Genomic DNA, 17,975 nt, shown 5'->3' on the forward strand with positions numbered 1-17,975 from the left:
TGCCCACTGACCGCGCCCACTGACCACGCCCAATAACCACGCCTAATGACTGCGCCGTCACTGACACATGCCTGTTGGCCACACCCACCTACCAGCAGATGGCCACGCCCCTTTAGAACCAGGCCACGCCCCCTTTGGGTGTCCCCTCCCCAAAGTCACCCTGGGGTCACTCCTGGGTCACCCTAGAGTCACTCCAGGGTCACTCCTGGGTCACCCAGGGTCACTCTGGGGTCACTTCAGGGTCACTCCGGGGTCACCCTGCCCTGACCCCTGGGGGAACACAGGGGGTGGGGTGGGATCCATGGGATGGGCACAGGGACCTGGAGGGCAGGCCAGGCCCTGGGGACAGCTGTGGGGACACTGTGACCCTGTGACCCTGTGATGACCCTGTCACCCTGACCCTGTGTCCCCGTCACCCTGACGGTGTGTCCGTGTCCCGCAGGGCGAGCCCGGCATCGCGGGGTTCAAAGGCGAGCAGGGGCCCAAGGGAGAGACGGTGAGTGGGGCTGGGGGCGCCCCTGGGGGTGGGGCCGGCCCGGCCCTCGCTGCCCCGCCCGGGGAGCGTGGCCACGGCCCGGGGTCTGTCCTGGGTCCGTCTGTCTATCCAGTGTCCATCCCGTGTCCGTCTGTCTATCCAGTGTCCATCCTGTGTCTGTCTGTCCATCCCCTGTCCATCCTGTGTCCGTCTGTCCATCCCAGTGTCCATCCCCTGTCTATCCCGTGTCCTTCTGTCCATCCCATGTCCATCTGTCCATTCCGTGTCCATCCCGTGTCCGTCTGTCCATCTTGTGTCCATTCCATGTCCATCCCATGTCCATCCCGTGTCCATCTGTCCATCCCGTGTCCGTCTGTCCATCCCGTGTCCATCCCGTGTCCGTCTGTCCATCCCGTGTCCGTCTGTCCATCCCGTGTCCGTCTGTCCATCCCGTGTCCATCCCGTGTCCGTCTGTCCATCCCGTGTCCGTCTGTCCATCCCAGCCCCCGTCCCTACCGAGCCGTTCCCCTGATGAGGCCCCTTGGGGCAGCCGCGTCCCCTCTCCCTCCTCGCGAAGGGGGACGGTGTCCGGGGGGGACGGAGGGACAGAGGGATAATGGAGGGACAGAGGGACAATGGCCGCAGTGTTCGGTGTCCCCCCCTTGGGGACACTCCCCCCCCTTGGGGACATTCCCCCCTCGCCTCATTAGGCACCGTCAATGGCGCCCCGCCCGCCCGGCGCCGGCGGGGACAGAGGGACAGCGGGGACAGAGGGACGGGGGGGACAGAGGGACGGGGGGGACAGAGGGACGGGGGGGGGACAGAGGGACAGCGGAGGGGCGGGGGGGGGACAGAGGGACTGCGGGACGGGGGGTAGGGGGGACAGAGGGGGGGACAGAGGGACATGAGGAGGACAGAGGGGACACAGGGGACACAGAGGGGACTCGGATTTGTGGGTTTTGTCCCCGCAGGGGGTCAGGCAGGGGATGAAGGCTCCTTGTCACCTCTGTTTGTCACCCCTGTTTGTCACCCCTGTTTGTCCCCCCCGTCTCTGACCCTTTTTCCCCCCAGGGCCCCGCCGGACCCCAGGGCGCCCCCGGCCCGGCCGGGGAGGAGGGGAAGAGAGGAGCCCGCGGAGAGCCCGGAGCTGCCGGACCCCTGGGGCCGCCTGGAGAGAGGGTCTGCACTGCCCCCGGCCTCGAGCCCTAAAACTGACCCTGACCCCAAAAAACTGACCCTGATCCCAAAAAACTGACCCCAAAACACTGACCTTGATCCTGGAGAGAGGGTCTGCACTGCCCCGAGCCCAAACACTGACCCCGAGCCCTAAAAATGATCCTGACCCCAAAAAACTGACCCTGATCCCAAAAAACTGACCCCAAAACACTGACCCTGATCCTGGAGAGAGGGTCTGCACTGCCCCGAGCCCAAACACTGACCCCGAGCCCTAAAAATGATCCTGACCCCAAAAAACTGACCCTGATCCCAAAAAACTGACCCCAATCCCAAAAAACTGATCCTGGCCCCAAAAAAACTGACCCCGATCCCAAAAAACTGATCCTGACCCTAAACACCGACCCCAAACACTGACCCTGACCCCAAAAAACTGATCCTGACCCCAAAAAATGACCCTGATCCTGAAGAACCAACCCCAACCCCAAAAATCCTTCCCTCAGCCCTAAACCATCCCCTGACCCCACAAATCCCCCCCAAACCCTCCCCTGACCCCCAAAATCCTTCCCTGACCCCCCGAATCCCCCCTGACCCCACAAATATTCTCCTGACTCCCCAAACCCTCCCCAAACACCCCCTGACCCCACAAATTCCCCCCAAACCCCCCCTGACCCCACAAATCCCCCCCTGACCCCCAACTTCTGCTCTCCCCCCAGGGAGCTCCTGGCAACCGCGGCTTCCCCGGGCAGGACGGGCTGGCCGGCCCCAAGGTGGGACCTGGGGACAGCGGGGGGACACCCCCAAAGTGACCCCAGAGCGACCCCAAACCCCCCGAGTGACCCCAAACCCCAACGTGACCCCAAACCCCGCAGGGCGCCCCGGGCGAGCGTGGCCCCGCCGGCCTGGCCGGACCCAAAGGAGCCACCGGAGACCCCGGACGGCCCGGAGAGCCCGGCCTGCCCGGAGCCAGGGTAGGCACCCCAAAAACGGGACGGGGGACCCCAAAATGGGGAGGGGGACACAGAAATGGGGATGGGGGAACCCCGGAGAGCCCGGCCTGCCCGGAGCCAGGGTAGGCACCCCAAAAACGGGACGGGGGACCCCAAAAACGGGATGGGGGACACAAAAACAGGGATGGGGACCCCAAAAATGGGGATGGGGGATCCCTGGAGAGCCCGGCCTGCCCGGAGCCAGGGTAGGCACCCCAAAAACGGGAGGGGGACCCCAAAAACGGGATGGGGGACCTCAAAATGGGGATGGGGGAACTCCAGAGAGCCCGGCCTGCCTGGAGCCAGGGTAGGCACCCCAAAAACGGGAGGGGGACCCCAAAAACAGGATGGGGACCCCAATAACGGGGATGGGGACCCCAATAACGGGGATGGGGACCCCAAAAACGGGATGGGGACCCCAAAACCGGGGATGGGGGACCCAAAATGGGGATGGGGGACCCCAAAAACAGGGCAGGGGACCCCAAAACGGGGATGGGGGACCCAAAATGGGGATGGGGGACCTAAAAATGGGACAGGGGGACACAAAAATGGGGATGGGGGAACCCTGGAGAGCCCGGGCTGCCCGGAGCCAGGGTAGGCACCCCAAAAACGGGACGGGGACCCCAAAAACAGGATGGGGACCCCAATAACGGGGATGGGGACCCCAAAAACGGGACAGGGGACCCCAAAAATGGGATGGGGAGCCCCAAAATGGGGATGAGGGACCCCCAAAAAGGGATGGGGACCCCAAAACGAGGATGGGGACCCCAAAACTGGGACAGGGGGACACCCCTGGGGTCGGGGGAAGGATTGGGGGGGTTGGGGTGGGTTAAAGCACCCTTGGGGTCACTCAGCTGATTCTGGGGGTGGTTTGAGGAGATTTTGGGGGTGGCCGAGGTGATTTTGGGGTTGATACAGGAATTTTGGGGTTGGTTTAAGGAGATTTTGGGGTGGCTGAGGTGATTTTGGGGGTGGTCAAGGTGCCTTTGCGTTTATAAGGTGCTCTTAGGGTTGTTTAAGGCCCTTTAGGAGTTCTTTAAGGTCCTTTTGGGGTTGTTTAAGGTCCTTTTGGGGTTCTTTAAGGTCCTTTTGGAGTTCTTTAAGGTCCTTTTGGAGTTCTTTAAGGCCCTTTTGGGGTTGTTCAAGGGGCTCTTAGGGTTATTCAAGGCCTTTTTGCAGCTGTTCAAGGCCCTTTTGGGGTCGTTAAGGCCCTTTTGGGGTCAGCCAAGCTGCCCTTTGCTATTCAGACCCTTTTTTTGTCTTTCGGCTCTGTTGCTCATTAACTCTGAGGTTAATTAAGACGCTCTCTGCTAATTCCGATGCTCTTTGGGATCCCCAACCCCTCCGGAGGTCCCCGGCTCTTTGGGGTGCCCTTTAGGGTCACCCCAGGGCCCTGGGGCCGTGCCTCCACCCCACAAACCCTTCTTGTGTCCCCAGGGTCTGACCGGGCGCCCCGGGGACGCCGGGCCCCAGGGCAAAGTCGGCCCCACGGTGAGTGACCCCAAAAGGGGCTGGGGGGTTTGGGGTTGGCTTGGGTTGGGGTTTGGGGTTTGAGTTTGGGGTGCTTTGGGGTCAGGGCTGGTTTGGGGTCAGGGTTCGGGGTGGTTTGTGTTGGGGTTGGGGTTTGGGGTCAGGGCTGGTTCGGGGTTTGGAGTGCTTTGAGGTTGGGGCTGGTTTGGGGTTTGGGCTGGTTTGGGGTCGGGGTTTGGGTTTGGGGTCGGGGCTGGTTTGGGGTCGGGGTTCAGGCTGCTTTGGGGTCAGGGCTGGTTTGGGGTCGGGCTCAGACTGGGCTCCCGCCCCCCTGACCCCGCTGTCCCCCAGGGTGCCCCCGGCGAGGACGGACGTCCCGGCCCCCCCGGCCCGCAGGGGGCTCGGGGCCAGCCCGGCGTGATGGGGTTCCCCGGCCCCAAAGGCGCCAACGTGAGTCTGGACCCTTTCCCCTAAAAACCCCCGGGAACCCCCCCTGGGGCCGGACCCCAAGTCCTCCATCCCATCCCTTTTAGGGCGAGCCTGGAAAAGCCGGTGAGAAAGGACTGCCCGGAGCGCCGGGGCTGAGGGTGAGCGCCACAAACCCCAAAAATTCACCTTGGGCTGCACCCCCCACCCCAAAAACCCCCAGAGGGGGAAACTGAGGCACGGGAAGGGGGGAATTGGGGTTTGTGGGATTTCGGGGGCTCAGCGGGGTTTCCCATCTCCACAGGGACTTCCCGGCAAGGACGGAGAGACCGGAGCTGCCGGACCCCCAGGACCTGCTGTGAGTGTGACAGAGATTGGGGCTAAAAACCCCAAATTTGGGTAAAAACCCCAAGTTTGGGTAAAAACTCCAAGTTTGGGTTTAATCCCCCCTGGATCTGCTGGGGGATCCCAAAACTCACAAATCCCCGGGACCTGCTGTGAGTGCAACAGGGATTGGGGCTAAAAACCCCACATTTGGGTTAAAGCCCCTCTGGATCTGCTGGGGGATCCCAAAAGTCACAAATCCCCCGGACCTGCTGTGAGTGCGACTGGAATTGGGGCTAAAAACCCCAAATTTGGGTAAAATCCCCCCTGGATCTGGTGGGGGATCCCAAAAGTCCCAAATCTGCAGTGCTTGTGGGGTTTGTGGGATCCCCGAAACCTTGGGGTGGGGGAAGTGTGAGATCCCAAAGGTTTTTGGGGTCCCTGAGCAGGGTCCGTCCCACAGGGCCCGGCAGGGGAGAGGGGAGAGCAAGGAGCGCCCGGCCCGTCCGGGTTCCAGGTGAGCTCGGGGGGTTGGGGTTTGGGGTTTGGGGTTTGGGGTTTGGGGTGTGGGAATTGGGGTTTGGGGTGTGGGGTTTGGGTTTGAGAGTTGGGGTTTGGGTTTGGGGTTGGGGGGTTGGGGTTGGGGTTTGGGAATTGGGGTTTAGGGTTTGGGTTTGGGGTTTGGGGTTTGGGATTTGGGTTTTGGGGTTGGGGGGTTGGGATTTGGGATTTGGTGTTTGGGGTGTGGGAATTGGGAATTGGGGTTTGGGTTTGGGGTTTAGGATTTGGAGTTTGGGGTTTGGGGTTTGGGTTCTGGGGTTTGGATTCGGGGTTCAGGGTGAAGCCACTCCGCCCAGGCTCTGTCACTGTCCTCACGTGGCTCCTGTCCCCTCCCAGGGGCTGCCAGGGCCCCCAGGCCCCCCCGGCGAGAGCGGCAAGCCCGGAGATCAGGTGAGACCCCCCCAGGTGGGACCGGGAGCCCCCGAATCGCTCCGGGCTGGCCCCAAACCCAGCTGACCCCAAACCCGGCTGACCCCAAACCCGGCTGACCCCAAACCTCCCACAGGGCGTTCCTGGAGAAGCCGGAGCCCCCGGGCTCGTGGGTCCCAGGGTGAGTGTCACCTGTTACCTGTCACCTGGGGGGTCACAGAATGTCACCTGGGGGGGGCTTTGAGGAGTCCCAGTGTCACCTGGGGGGGGGTCACAGTGTCACCTGTGGGGGGCTTTGAGGGGTCCCAATGTCACCTGGGGAGGGTCCCAGTGTCACCTATCCTCCCATTTCGGGACGTGTTCATCCCACGGGGATTTTGGGGGGGTCCCAGGGGGTCCCTGGTTGTCCCCACCCAAGGCCACCAGATCCGTGCTAGTTCCATCCTCATCCCAGTCCGTTCCCATTCCATCCCAGTCCCTCCAGGGCAGTGTGGCACGGTGCCTCGCCCACCCCCTCCCCGGTGCCACCCCCGCGGGTGTCCCTGTGTCCCCACTGTCTCTCCCAGTTTGATCCCAGCTCCATCCCAGTCTCCCCCAGTCCCTCCAGTCCCTCCCAGTTTGATCCCAGTCCCTCCCAGTTCCCTCCCAGTCCCTCCTAGTCCATCCCAGTCCCTCCCAGTCCATCCCAATGTGGCACAGTGCCCTGCCCACACCCCCAGTGCCAACCCCGCGGGTGTCCCTCTGTCTCCGCTGTCCCTCCCAGTCCTTCCTAGTCCCTCCAGTCCCTCCCAGTTTGATCCCAGTCCCTCCCAGTCCCCCCCCAGTCCCTCCCAGTCCCTCCCAGTCCCCCCCCAGTCCCTCCCAGTCCCTCCAATCCCTCCCAGTTTGATCCCAGTCCCTCCCAGTCCCCCCCCAGTCCCTCCCAGTCCCTCCCAGTCCCCCCCCAGACCCTCCCAGTCCCTCCCAGTCCCTCCCAGTTTGATCCCAGTCCATCCCAGTCCCCCCCAGACCCTCCCAGTCCCTCCCAGTCCCTCCCAGTCCCTCCGGGGCAGTGTGGCACGGTGCCCACCCTCTCCCGGTGTCCCCGTGTCCCCGCTGAGCCGTCCCCGCTGTCCGCAGGGCGAGCGCGGTTTCCCCGGCGAGCGCGGCTCTCCGGGCGCCCAGGGCCTGCAGGGGCCCCGCGGCCTCCCCGGCACGCCCGGCACCGACGGACCCAAGGTGGGTGACGCTCGGGGACGGCGCCGGCGGCGGTGCCACCGCGGGGGGACACGGCAGTGATGTCCCTTTGCTGCTGCAGGGCGCCACCGGCCCCGCCGGCCCCAACGGCGCCCAGGGACCGCCGGGGCTGCAGGGGATGCCCGGGGAGAGAGGAGCCGCTGGCATCGCCGGTCCCAAGGGGGACAGGGTGAGTGGCGGGGACACGGGGGGTGCCGGCAGGGTCACCGGGGCCCAGCTGGGCTCATGGGGTGCCAGCAGTGCCACCAGGGCCCAGCCGGGCTCACGCTGGCCCTGTGCCACCCCGCAGGGAGACGTCGGAGAGAAGGGACCCGAGGGAGCGCCCGGAAAGGACGGAGCTCGCGTGAGTGCGACGGGACGGGGCGGGAGGGGGACGGTCAAGGACAGTCCTGGTGGCCAGCCAGGGACACTCATGGTGGCCGGCCTAGGACAGTCCTGGTGGCCGGCCAGGGACACTCATGGTGGCCGGCCAGAGGTGCCCTTGGTGGCCAGCCTGGGACAGTCCTGGTGGCCGGCGAGGGACACTCGTGGTGGCCTCCTCCTCCTCATGGTGAGGGATGTCCACGGTGGCCGCCCAGGACCCCCCCGGTGGCCTCACTGTCCCCTCTGTCCCCACAGGGTCTGACCGGTCCCATCGGCCCCCCCGGCCCCGCTGGCCCCAACGGCGAGAAGGTGAGACCGGGGTGGCCCCGCCAGTGCTCCCACCTGGGGACAGATCCCACCTGATCCCTGGGGTGAATCCCACCCAATCCCCGGGGGACAGATCCCACCTGATCCCTGGGGCAGATCCCACCTGATCCCTGGGGCAGACCCCACCCGATCCCGGGTGGATCCCACCCAATCCCCGATCCCGGGGCAGACCCCACCCGATCCCGGGGCAGACCCCACCCAATCCCTGGGGCAGACCCCACCCGATCCCAGGGCAGACCCCACCCAATCCCAGGTGGATCCCACCCAATCCCCGATCCCAGGGCAGACCCCACCCGATCCCGGGGCCGGCCCTGCTGCCCCACCCGGTGCAGACCCCTCCATCCCCCACCTCTCCCCTTCCTTTCCTTCCTTTCCAGGGCGAGTCCGGCCCCCCCGGCCCGTCCGGAGCCGCCGGTGCCCGCGGTGCCCCCGTAAGTGCCACCTGTCCCCCGCCCGCTGCTGGCAGTGCCACTTTTGCCCCATTCCCTCCTTTTTCACCCCGTTTCCCCCACAGGGAGAGCGTGGAGAGCCCGGAGCCCCCGGCCCCGCCGGATTCGCCGGACCCCCGGTGAGTTCTGTCCCCAGTGTCCATCCCGGTGTCCACCCCAGTGTCCATCCCAGTGTCCCTGTGTCCATCCCAGTGTCCCCAGTGTCCCAGTGTCCGTCCCAGTGTCCATCCCAGTGTCCCCAGTATCCCCAGTGTCCATCCCAGTGTCCCCAGTGTCCCCAGTGTCCCCAGTGTCCCCAGTGTCCCCAGTATCCCCAGTATCCCCATATCCCCAGTGTCCCCGTGTCCCCAGTGTCCCCAGTATCCCCAGTGTCCCCATGTCCCCAGTGTCCCCAGTATCCCCAGTGTCCCCAGTGTCCCCAGTGTCCCCAGTATCCCCAGTGTCCCCATGTCCCCGTGTCCGTGTGTCCCTGCTGACGGTGTGTCCCAGTGTCCCCATGTCCCCATGTCCCCATGTCCCCGTGTCCGTGTGTCCCTGCTGACGGTGTGTCCCAGTGTCCCCAGTCCATCCCAGTGTCCCCGTGTCCGTGTGTCCCTGTTGACGGTGTGTCCCCATGTCCCCATGTCCCCGTGTCCCCAAGTCCCCGTGTCCCCGCTGACGGTGTGTCCCAGTGTCCCCATGTCCCCATGTCCCCGTGTCCCCGTGTCCCTGCTGACAGTGTGTCCCAGTGTCCCCATGTCCCCATGTCCCCGTGTCCCCGTGTCCCTGCTGACAGTGTGTCCCAGTGTCCCCATGTCCCCATGTCCCCGTGTCCCCGTGTCCCTGCTGACAGTGTGTCCCAGTGTCCCCAGTCCATCCCAGTGTCCCCGTGTCCCCGTGTCCCTGCTGACAGTGTGTCCCAGTGTCCCCATGTCCCCGTGTCCCCGTGTCCGTGTGTCCCTGCTGACGCTGTGTCCCCACAGGGCGCCGATGGCCAGCCCGGAGCCAAGGGCGAGCAGGGCGAGCCGGGCCAGAAGGGCGACGCCGGAGCCCCCGGCCCGCAGGGTCCCTCCGGGGCTCCCGGGCCGCAGGTGAGCCCAGCCCGGACCCCCGAGCTGGGCCGAGCCCTCGGGGACCCCCTCCCCATGGGACCCCCGGGAGCCCCCCTGAGCGTCCTGACGGGATTTTCTGCCTCTTCCAGGGTCCCACAGGTGTCACCGGTCCCAAAGGAGCCCGCGGCGCTCAGGGACCCCCGGTGAGTGGGGGAGGGGAGGGCAGGGGAGGGGAGGAGGGGAGGGGGAGGGGGAGGAGCGGGGTCTGACCCCCCCTGGCCGCCGTCCCCAGGGAGCCACCGGATTCCCAGGAGCCGCCGGACGCGTCGGACCCCCCGGCCCCAACGTGAGTGGGGGGACTGGGGGGGAACTGGGGGGAAATTGGGGTCACTGGGGGGCGAACTGGGATCGCTGGGGGGAACTGGGGTCACTGGGGGGAACTGGGAGGAACTGGGGTCACTGGGGGGAAATTGGGGTCGCTGGGGGGAACTGGGGTCAGTGGGGGAGAACTGGGGGCAAACTGGGTTCACTGGGGGGAACTGGGGTCACTGGGGGGAAAATGGGGTGCCGGGGGGGAAATTTGGGTCACTGGGGGCAACTGGGGTTACTGGGGGGAAATTGGGGTCGCTGGGGGGGAGCTGGGATAGCTGGGGGGTAACTGGGGTCACTGGAGGGGACTGGGGTGACTGGGGGGGAACTGGGGGGAAATTGGGGTCACTAGGGGGGGACTGGGGTCACTGGGGGCAAACTGGAGTTGCCCAGGTCAGTTGGGACAAAGCGGGATCGTGTGGGATCCGCTCATTTTGGGACAGTCAGGATCCCTCGGGAGGATCCCTGGGGAGGATCCCTGGGATCACTCAGGACAGTCGGGATCAGCCAGGATCGCTGACCCCCAGCTCCCCACGGTGTCCCCGAACCGAAGCCACCCCCGGGTGCCACCCCACGGTGCCACCGCCCAGGGGACATTCCCAGCACAGCAGCGCCAGGGCTGGATGGGGGCTGGACGGGCGATACGGCTCCCCCAGCTCCCTGTAACCCCCATCTCCCCCCAGGGTAACCCCGGCCCGCCCGGACCCCCCGGCTCCGCGGGCAAGGACGGCCCCAAGGGCGCCCGGGGCGACGCGGGACCGCCGGGCCGGGCGGGGGACCCGGGGCTGCAGGGCCCCGCCGGCCCCCCCGGCGAGAAGGGCGAGCCCGGCGAGGACGGCCCCGCGGTATTTGGGATTTGGGGACCCCTCCCCGGCCCCTCCGCCACCCCCCCCGAGCGGCGCTGACCCCCCCCCGTGTCCCCTCCCCTCCCTCTGTGTCCCCGCAGGGCCCGGACGGACCCCCCGGCCCCCAGGGGCTGGCAGGACAGCGCGGCATCGTGGGGCTGCCGGGGCAGCGCGGAGAGCGCGGCTTCCCGGGGCTGCCCGGACCCTCGGTGAGCAAAACCCCAACAAGACACCCCAAAAACATCCAAAAACCACCCAAAACCGCCCAAAAACACCCAAAAACACCAAAAAACCACCCCAAAACCACCCCAAAAGCACTCAAAAAATACCCAAAAAAACACCCAAAAACCACCCCCAAAAACACCAAAGAATCTCCAAGTCTGGGAAGAAATGGGAGCTCTTCAGAGGCACGGGAGGGTTTCGGGGGGGTGGTGGGAGCTGCTCGTCCCCATCCCGGTGCTTTTGGGATCGCAGCTCTGTCTTTCCATGCCATATAAATGTCCCAGAATCTCCCGAGGTTTTTCCCCACTGGCACCAGACCGGTGTGACAGATTTTCCAGATAAATTTTTACCTTTTTCCCAGCGGGAATTTGTGCCCCCCCCACCCTCCCCGAGGGCTGGGGAGAGTTTGTGGCCGAGGAGGGTTTGAATTCCCTCCCTCTCTCCTGATTCCCGGCTGATTTTCCGCCCTCAGCCCCACTCACAGCGGGGTTTTCCTGGTTTTTTGTTTTTAGGGAGAGCCTGGAAAACAGGGAGCACCTGGATCTGCCGGTGACCGGGGACCCCCCGGGCCCGTGGGACCCCCGGGGCTGACAGGACCGGCCGGAGAGCCCGGCAGGGAGGTAAGAAACTTGGGAGTGTCTGGAATATCCAGGATGGATCCCTGGGTGGAGACAGCCTTAAGGCGGATCCCCAAAAATCCCAACACTGGGATTTCACCTGGAAAAAGGAGTTTTCCCCCCCATCCCAAAGGCAAAAGCTGAACTCCTCCTCTTTTCCCAGGGCAATCCCGGCGCTGACGGACCCCCGGGCAGGGATGGGGCGGCGGGAGTGAAGGTGAGCCCATCCCGGATTTCTCAAGGGCCGGGATTCCTGGGAATTCCGGTTCTGCTGTCCCAGGGCCGCAATTCCTGAGCCCACTCCCTGTTGTTCCCAGGGTGATCGTGGCGAGACCGGCCCCGTGGGCGCTCCCGGCGCTCCCGGAGCTCCCGGTGCTCCCGGCCCTGTGGGACCCACTGGGAAACAGGGAGACCGGGGAGAGACGGTGAGCGGGACACCTGGGCACGGGGGAACACGGGAATTACCGGGAATGTCCCAGATCCGGGCCATGGAGCTGTCTGGAATCAGCTGGGAACAGCGCCGGGAGCAGCTCCGAGCATCTTCCCGAGGATTCCCGGGAGCCGGTTTGGGATCGGCCCCGGCGCTCCAGGAGCTGGGACTGGGAATGAGCTGGGGAGAGGAAACTGGGAAGGCCTGCAGGGCCCTGGGCAGCTGGGAGCACCAAATCCTACAGCCCAAATCCCACAGCCCACATCCCACATCCCAAATCCCAAATCCTACATCCCAAATCCCAGATCCCACATCCCAAATCCCACAGCCTCAAATCCCAGATCCCACATCCCAAATCCCACAGCCTCAAATCCCAAATCCCACAGTCCCACAGCCCCAAATCCCAAATCCCAGACCCCACATCCCCACATCCCAGATCCCAGCTCCCATCCCGCTGTTTCTGACCCCTCTTTTCCCCCGCAGGGTGCTCAGGGTCCCATGGGTCCCTCCGGCCCCGCTGGCGCCCGGGGGATGCCGGTGAGTGAGTCCTGCCCGGAGCTGGGCAATTCCAAGAATCCCAAGGATCCCGGTCTGGGGTCCCAGCCCGGCCCCCGGGTTTGGGGTGCCCCCAGCGCTGACCCCCCCGTGCCCCCCGCAGGGTCCCCAGGGGCCGCGCGGTGACAAAGGCGAGGCGGGCGAGGCCGGAGAGCGCGGCCTGAAGGGGCACCGGGGCTTCACCGGCCTCCAGGGGCTGCCCGGGCCCCCCGTAAGTGCTGGGATGTGGGGCCGCGGCCCCCAGACCCCACACCCCAAACCCTGCACCCCACATCCCACACCCTGCACCCCAAATCCCTCACCCTGCACCTCAAATCCCACATCCCAAACCTCACACCCAACACCCCACATCCCCAAATCTCACATCCCCAAACCCCGCACCCCACATCCCACACCTCAAATCCCAAATCCCACACCTCAAATCTCACATCCCACACCCCACATCCCACACCCCACATCCCCAAATCCCATATCCCAAATCCCATACCCTACACTCCAAATCCCACACTCCAAATCGCACATCCCACACCCCAAACCCCACATCCCCAAATCCCATATCCCCCACCCCAAATCTCACATCCCACACCCCACACTCCAAATCCCACACCCCACACCCCCCATCTCCCGGGGATCCCAAACCCTCCCGTCCTTCCCAGGGCCCCTCTGGAGACCAGGGCGCTGCCGGGCCCGCGGGTCCCTCCGGGCCCAGGGTAAGTTCTGGAATTTGGGGTGAAAAGGGGGAAAGGAGGCGCCCCCGGAGCGGGGCCGTGCCCGGGGTGGCCGCCCCATCCCTGCGGTGCCCTGAGCCCCTTCTGGGGTTTTCCAGGGTCCCCCCGGCCCCGTGGGCCCCTCGGGCAAGGACGGCTCCAATGGCATGCCCGGGCCCATCGGGCCCCCCGGACCCCGCGGGAGGAGCGGCGAGCCCGGGCCGGCGGTGAGCGGGGAGGGGAGGGAGGGGAGGGGAGGGGAGAGGGGAGAGGGGAGAGGGGAGAGGGGAGGGGAGGGGAGGGGAGGGGAGGGGATCCAGGAGGGGGATCCTGCAGGGGAGAGGGGATCCAGGAGGGGAGAGGGATGCGGGAGGGGAGAGGGGAGAGAAGAGAGAGGAGAGAGGGGATCAGGGAGGGGAAAGGGGATCTGGGAGGGGAGGGATCCCGTGAGAGGGAGAGATCCTGTGAGAGAGAGAGATCCTGCAGGGCAGAGGGGATGCAGGAGGGGAGGGATCCAGGAGGGGACCGATCCTGCAGAGGAGGGATCCTGCGGGGGACAGAGGGATCCTGCGGGGGACAGAGGGATCCTGTAGGGATCACAGGGATCCTGCAGGGATCACAGGGATCCTGTGGGATCACAGGGATCCTGCAGGGATCAGAGGGATCCCGCAGGCAGCAGGATCCACCCCCTGGCCCATCGCCCCGTGACCGCTCCTCCTCCCGCAGGGCCCCCCCGGGAACCCCGGCCCGCCCGGCCCGCCCGGGCCCCCCGGCACCGGCATCGACATGTCGGCGTTCGCGGGGCTGGGGCAGCCCGAGAAGGGCCCCGACCCCGGGCGCTACATGCGGGCGGACGAGGCGGCGCCGGGGCTGCGGCCGCACGACGCCGAGGTGGACGCCACCCTCAAGGCCCTCAACAACCAGATCGAGAGCATCCGCAGCCCCGAGGGCTCCCGCAAGAACCCGGCCAGGACCTGCCGCGACATCAAACTCTGCCACCCCGACTGGAAGAGCGGTGAGAGGGGGATCCGGCCGTGTCCGTCCCTGCGTCTGTCCCTGTGTCCATCTGTGTCCGTCCCTGTGTCCGTGTCCATCTGTGTCCAGCCCTGTGTCCATCCCTGTGTCCGTGTCCATCTGTGTCCAGCCCTGTGTCCATCCCTCTGCCCTCTGTGTCCGTCCCTGTGTCCATCTGTGTCCATCCCCGTTTCCATCCCTGCGTCCATCCCTCTGTCCATCCCTCTGTCCATCCCTGTCCCTCCCTGTCTTCATCCCCGTGTCCCCCTCTCCCTCCTTGTCCCCTCCACCACCCTCCCGGCCCCCCAGGCCCACACTGCTCCCCTGGCTGACCCCACCAGGGTGGTCACTCACTCACTGACCCCCTGGGGCGGTCACTCACTCACTGACCCCACCATGAGCGGTCACTCGCTGACCCCACGCCGTCCGTCCGTCCGTCCGCAGGCGATTACTGGATCGACCCCAACCAGGGCTGCACGCTGGACGCCATCAAGGTCTTCTGCAACATGGCCACGGGGGAGACGTGCGTGTACCCCAGCCCCGGCAGCATCCCCCGCAAGAGCTGGTGGAGCAGCAAGGCCAAGGACAAGAAACACGTCTGGTTCGGCGAGACCATCCACGGCGGCTTCCAGGTGCGCGCCCGGCCGGGCGGGGAGCGGGGTCCAGGGGACAGGTGGGGCTGGTGTCCGTGCTGGGGGCGGATTTTGGGTGGTTCCGTCAGATATTGGTGATTTGAGGGAGTCTTGGAGCTGGTGTCCTTCCTGGAGGTGGGATTTTGGGTGGTTCTATCAGATATTGGGTGATTTGAAGATCAGATGGAAATCTTGGAGCTCATCTCCTTCCTGGAGGTGGGATTTTGGGTGGTTCTGTCAGATTTGAGGGAATCTTGGAGCTGATGTCCTTCCTGGGGGTGGAATTTTGGGTGGTTCTGTCAGATATTGGGTGATTTCAGGATGATATGGAAATCTTGGAGCTGATATCCATGCTGGAGATGAATTTTTGGGTGGTTCTGTCAGATATTTATGGAAAGCTTGGATGATGTCCATGCTGGGGGTGGGATTTTGGGTGGTTCCATCAGATATTGGGTGATTTCAGGATTAGATGGAAATCTTGGAGCTCATCTCCTTCCTGGGGGTGGAATTTTGGGTGGTTCTGTCAGATATTTGTGGAAATCTTGGTTGTTCTATCAGATATTGGTGATTTGAGGGAATCTTGGAGCTGATGTCCCTCCTGCAGGTGGGATTTTTGGTGGTTGTTGGATCAGAAATGGTGAATTCACTGATTTTACTGACAGTTTGGAGTTGGTGTCCCTCCTCAGGGTGAAATAGGTGGTGTTTGGATCAGAACTGGTTGATCCAGAGGATTTTATGGAAATCTTGGAGTGATGTTCTTCCTTGAGGTGAAATTGATGGGGTTTGGGTCAGATATTGGTGGATTTAGAGATTTTATGAAAAACTTGGAGTGATGTCCTTCCTTGAGGTGAAACTGGATCAGATATTGGTGGATTTAGGGATTTTATGGAAAACTTGGAATGAAATCTTTTAGGTGAAACTGGATCAGATGTTGGTGGATTTAGGGATTTTATGGAAATCTTGGAGTGATGTCCTTCCTTGAGGTGAAACTGGATCAGATATTGGTGGATTTAGGGATTTTACAGAGCAGGGTCCATCTTTGGGCTGAAACCGATGGGTTTTGCACCAGAACCTGTTGATTCAGAGACTTGCATGGAAATCTTGCCATCAGCCCGTGGCAGTTTCCAGGTCTGGGAGAGCAAACCTTGGAAATCCCCCGAAAGAAGCCCCAAACCCCCCAGAGTTTGGGGCTTGGGGCTTCTTTTGGAAATCCCCCTGAAAGAAGCCCCAAACCCCCAAAGAAGCCTGGAAATCACCCCAAAAAGGCTCAAACCCCCCAGAGGAGCTTGGAAATCCCCCCCCAAGAAGCCCCAAACCCCCAAAAGAAGCCCCAAACCCCCCAGAGGAGCCTGGAAATCCCCCAAAAGAAGCCCCAAACCCCCAAAGAAGCTCCAAACCCCCCAAAGAAGCCTGGAAATCTCCCCAAAAGAAGCCCCAAATCCCCAAAAGAAGCCCCAAACCCCCAAAAGAAGCCCCAAACCCCCCAGAGGAGCCTGGAAATCCCCCCAAAAGAAGCCCCAAACCCCCAAAGAAGCTCCAAACCCCCAAAAGCAGCCCCAAACCCCCCAGAGAAGCCTGGAAATCTCCCCAAAAGAAGCCCCAAATCCCCAAAAGCAGCCCCAAACCCCCCAGAGAAGCCCAGAAATCCCCCCAAAAAGCCCCAATCCCCCCGAGCAGCCCCCTGAGCCCCTGCCTGTCCCCGCAGTTCAGCTACGGCGCTGAGGAGCTGGCGCCCAGCGCGGCCAACGTGCAGCTGACCTTCCTGCGGCTGCTGTCCTCCGAGGGCTCGCAGAACCTCACCTACCACTGCCGCAACAGCGTGGCCTACCTGGAGCACGGCTCGGGCAGCCTGAGCAAGGCGCTGCTCCTGCAGGGCTCCAACGACGTGGAGATCCGCGCCGAGGGCAGCGGCCGCTTCACCTACAGCGTGCTGGAGGACGGCTGCACGGTGCGCTGCGGGATTGGGGTGGGGGAGAGAAATTGGGGTATGGGGGAGAGAAATTGGGGTGGGGGAGAGAAATTGGGGTGGGGGAGAGAAATTGGGGTGGGGGAGAGAGATTGGGGTGGGGGCAGAGAGAAATTGGGGGGTGGGGGAGAGAGATTGGGGTGTGGGGGGGGAGATTGGGGTGGGGGAGAGATTGGGGTGTGGGGGAGAGAGAGATTGGGGGGTGGGGGAGAGAGAGATTGGGGTGTGGGGGAGAGATTGGGGTGTGGGGGGAGAGAGGGAATTGGGGTGTTGGGGAGAGAGAGAGGGGGGAAATTAGGGTGTGGGGGAGAGAGAGAGAGGGGAAATTGGGGCCTGGGGGGTTTGATGGTGGCCCGGGATGGAGGAAGGATTGGGTGACGTGACTCCGTGTGCTTAGAGGGCTCGTTTGTCATTTTATGTCATTATATATTACATTACATTACATTACATTACATTACATTACATTACATTACATTACATTGCATTGCATTGCATTGCATTGCATTGCATTACATTACATTACATTACATTACATTACATTACATCATATCATATCATATATCATATCATATCAAATATACTATAATATATATTATTACACTATATTATTTTACATTACATCATGTCAAATATATGATAATATATATTATTATATTACATTACATTATATCAAATATATTATATTACATTATATAATAACATATCACATATATTATGTTACATTATATCACATTATATCATATATAATAATATCTATTATTATATTATATAAATATATTCTATTACATTATATATCATATTACCTTATCATATTATATAAAATATATTCTATTACATTATATAATATCAAATACATTAATTATATTATCTTATATTACATTACATTATATCATATCACATTATATCACATCATATCACATCATATCACATCATATATCACATCACATCATATCACGTCATATCACATCATATATCACATAATATCACATTATATCACATCATATATCACATCACATTATATCACATCATGCTCTACCAAGCAGTACCACAGATTAGAGGAAGGACTTCCGGCAGCCTTAACGAGATATTAATTAAAAACCTCTGAGCTCTGCCAGAGCCCCGGCAGCTGCTGGGATTGGTCACGGAATAAAAACAATTCTGTGAAAATCTGGGCTCAAACTGGGACTGGGAAGGTCCTGGAAGATTAAATAACCCCATTTTCTGATAAATCTGGGCTCAAACTGGGATTGGGAAGGTCCTGGAAGATTAACTAACCCCATTTTCTGATAAATTTGGGCTCAAACTGAGATTGGGAAGGTCCTAGAAGATTAAATAACCCCATTTTCTGATAAATCTGGGCTCCAACTGAGATTGGGAAGGTCCTGGAAGATTAAATAACCCCATTTTCTGATAAATCTGGGCTCA

The 17,975-nt window shown here is 62.1% G+C and overlaps 1 protein-coding gene across 1 annotated transcript in view; it reads left to right on the forward strand.

Annotated features, from left to right (window-relative positions):
* Nucleotides 1–17,975, forward strand: part of COL2A1 (collagen type II alpha 1 chain) — a gene marked incomplete at both ends in the record, with an annotated part of 39,556 nt that overhangs the window by 20,128 nt on the left and 1,453 nt on the right. Inside the window, 32 exons of the mRNA XM_084223467.1 lie at nucleotides 443–496; nucleotides 1,547–1,654; nucleotides 2,365–2,418; nucleotides 2,521–2,619; nucleotides 4,075–4,128; nucleotides 4,459–4,557; nucleotides 4,641–4,694; nucleotides 4,838–4,891; nucleotides 5,321–5,374; nucleotides 5,755–5,808; nucleotides 5,924–5,968; nucleotides 6,907–7,005; nucleotides 7,085–7,192; nucleotides 7,313–7,366; nucleotides 7,642–7,695; nucleotides 8,091–8,144; nucleotides 8,228–8,281; nucleotides 9,125–9,232; nucleotides 9,343–9,396; nucleotides 9,486–9,539; nucleotides 10,246–10,407; nucleotides 10,509–10,616; nucleotides 11,142–11,249; nucleotides 11,410–11,463; nucleotides 11,564–11,671; nucleotides 12,160–12,213; nucleotides 12,335–12,442; nucleotides 12,888–12,941; nucleotides 13,058–13,147; nucleotides 13,665–13,953; nucleotides 14,397–14,584; nucleotides 16,290–16,550. Coding sequence (XP_084079593.1) covers nucleotides 443–496; nucleotides 1,547–1,654; nucleotides 2,365–2,418; nucleotides 2,521–2,619; nucleotides 4,075–4,128; nucleotides 4,459–4,557; nucleotides 4,641–4,694; nucleotides 4,838–4,891; nucleotides 5,321–5,374; nucleotides 5,755–5,808; nucleotides 5,924–5,968; nucleotides 6,907–7,005; nucleotides 7,085–7,192; nucleotides 7,313–7,366; nucleotides 7,642–7,695; nucleotides 8,091–8,144; nucleotides 8,228–8,281; nucleotides 9,125–9,232; nucleotides 9,343–9,396; nucleotides 9,486–9,539; nucleotides 10,246–10,407; nucleotides 10,509–10,616; nucleotides 11,142–11,249; nucleotides 11,410–11,463; nucleotides 11,564–11,671; nucleotides 12,160–12,213; nucleotides 12,335–12,442; nucleotides 12,888–12,941; nucleotides 13,058–13,147; nucleotides 13,665–13,953; nucleotides 14,397–14,584; nucleotides 16,290–16,550 — 2,952 coding nt within the window. The remainder of the gene's footprint in view (nucleotides 1–442; nucleotides 497–1,546; nucleotides 1,655–2,364; nucleotides 2,419–2,520; nucleotides 2,620–4,074; nucleotides 4,129–4,458; nucleotides 4,558–4,640; nucleotides 4,695–4,837; nucleotides 4,892–5,320; nucleotides 5,375–5,754; nucleotides 5,809–5,923; nucleotides 5,969–6,906; nucleotides 7,006–7,084; nucleotides 7,193–7,312; nucleotides 7,367–7,641; nucleotides 7,696–8,090; nucleotides 8,145–8,227; nucleotides 8,282–9,124; nucleotides 9,233–9,342; nucleotides 9,397–9,485; nucleotides 9,540–10,245; nucleotides 10,408–10,508; nucleotides 10,617–11,141; nucleotides 11,250–11,409; nucleotides 11,464–11,563; nucleotides 11,672–12,159; nucleotides 12,214–12,334; nucleotides 12,443–12,887; nucleotides 12,942–13,057; nucleotides 13,148–13,664; nucleotides 13,954–14,396; nucleotides 14,585–16,289; nucleotides 16,551–17,975) is intronic.

The sequence above is a fragment of the Fringilla coelebs genome (genome assembly GCF_963513975.1).
Source record: "Fringilla coelebs genome assembly, chromosome: 30".
NCBI classification, from domain to species: domain Eukaryota; kingdom Metazoa; phylum Chordata; class Aves; order Passeriformes; family Fringillidae; genus Fringilla; species Fringilla coelebs.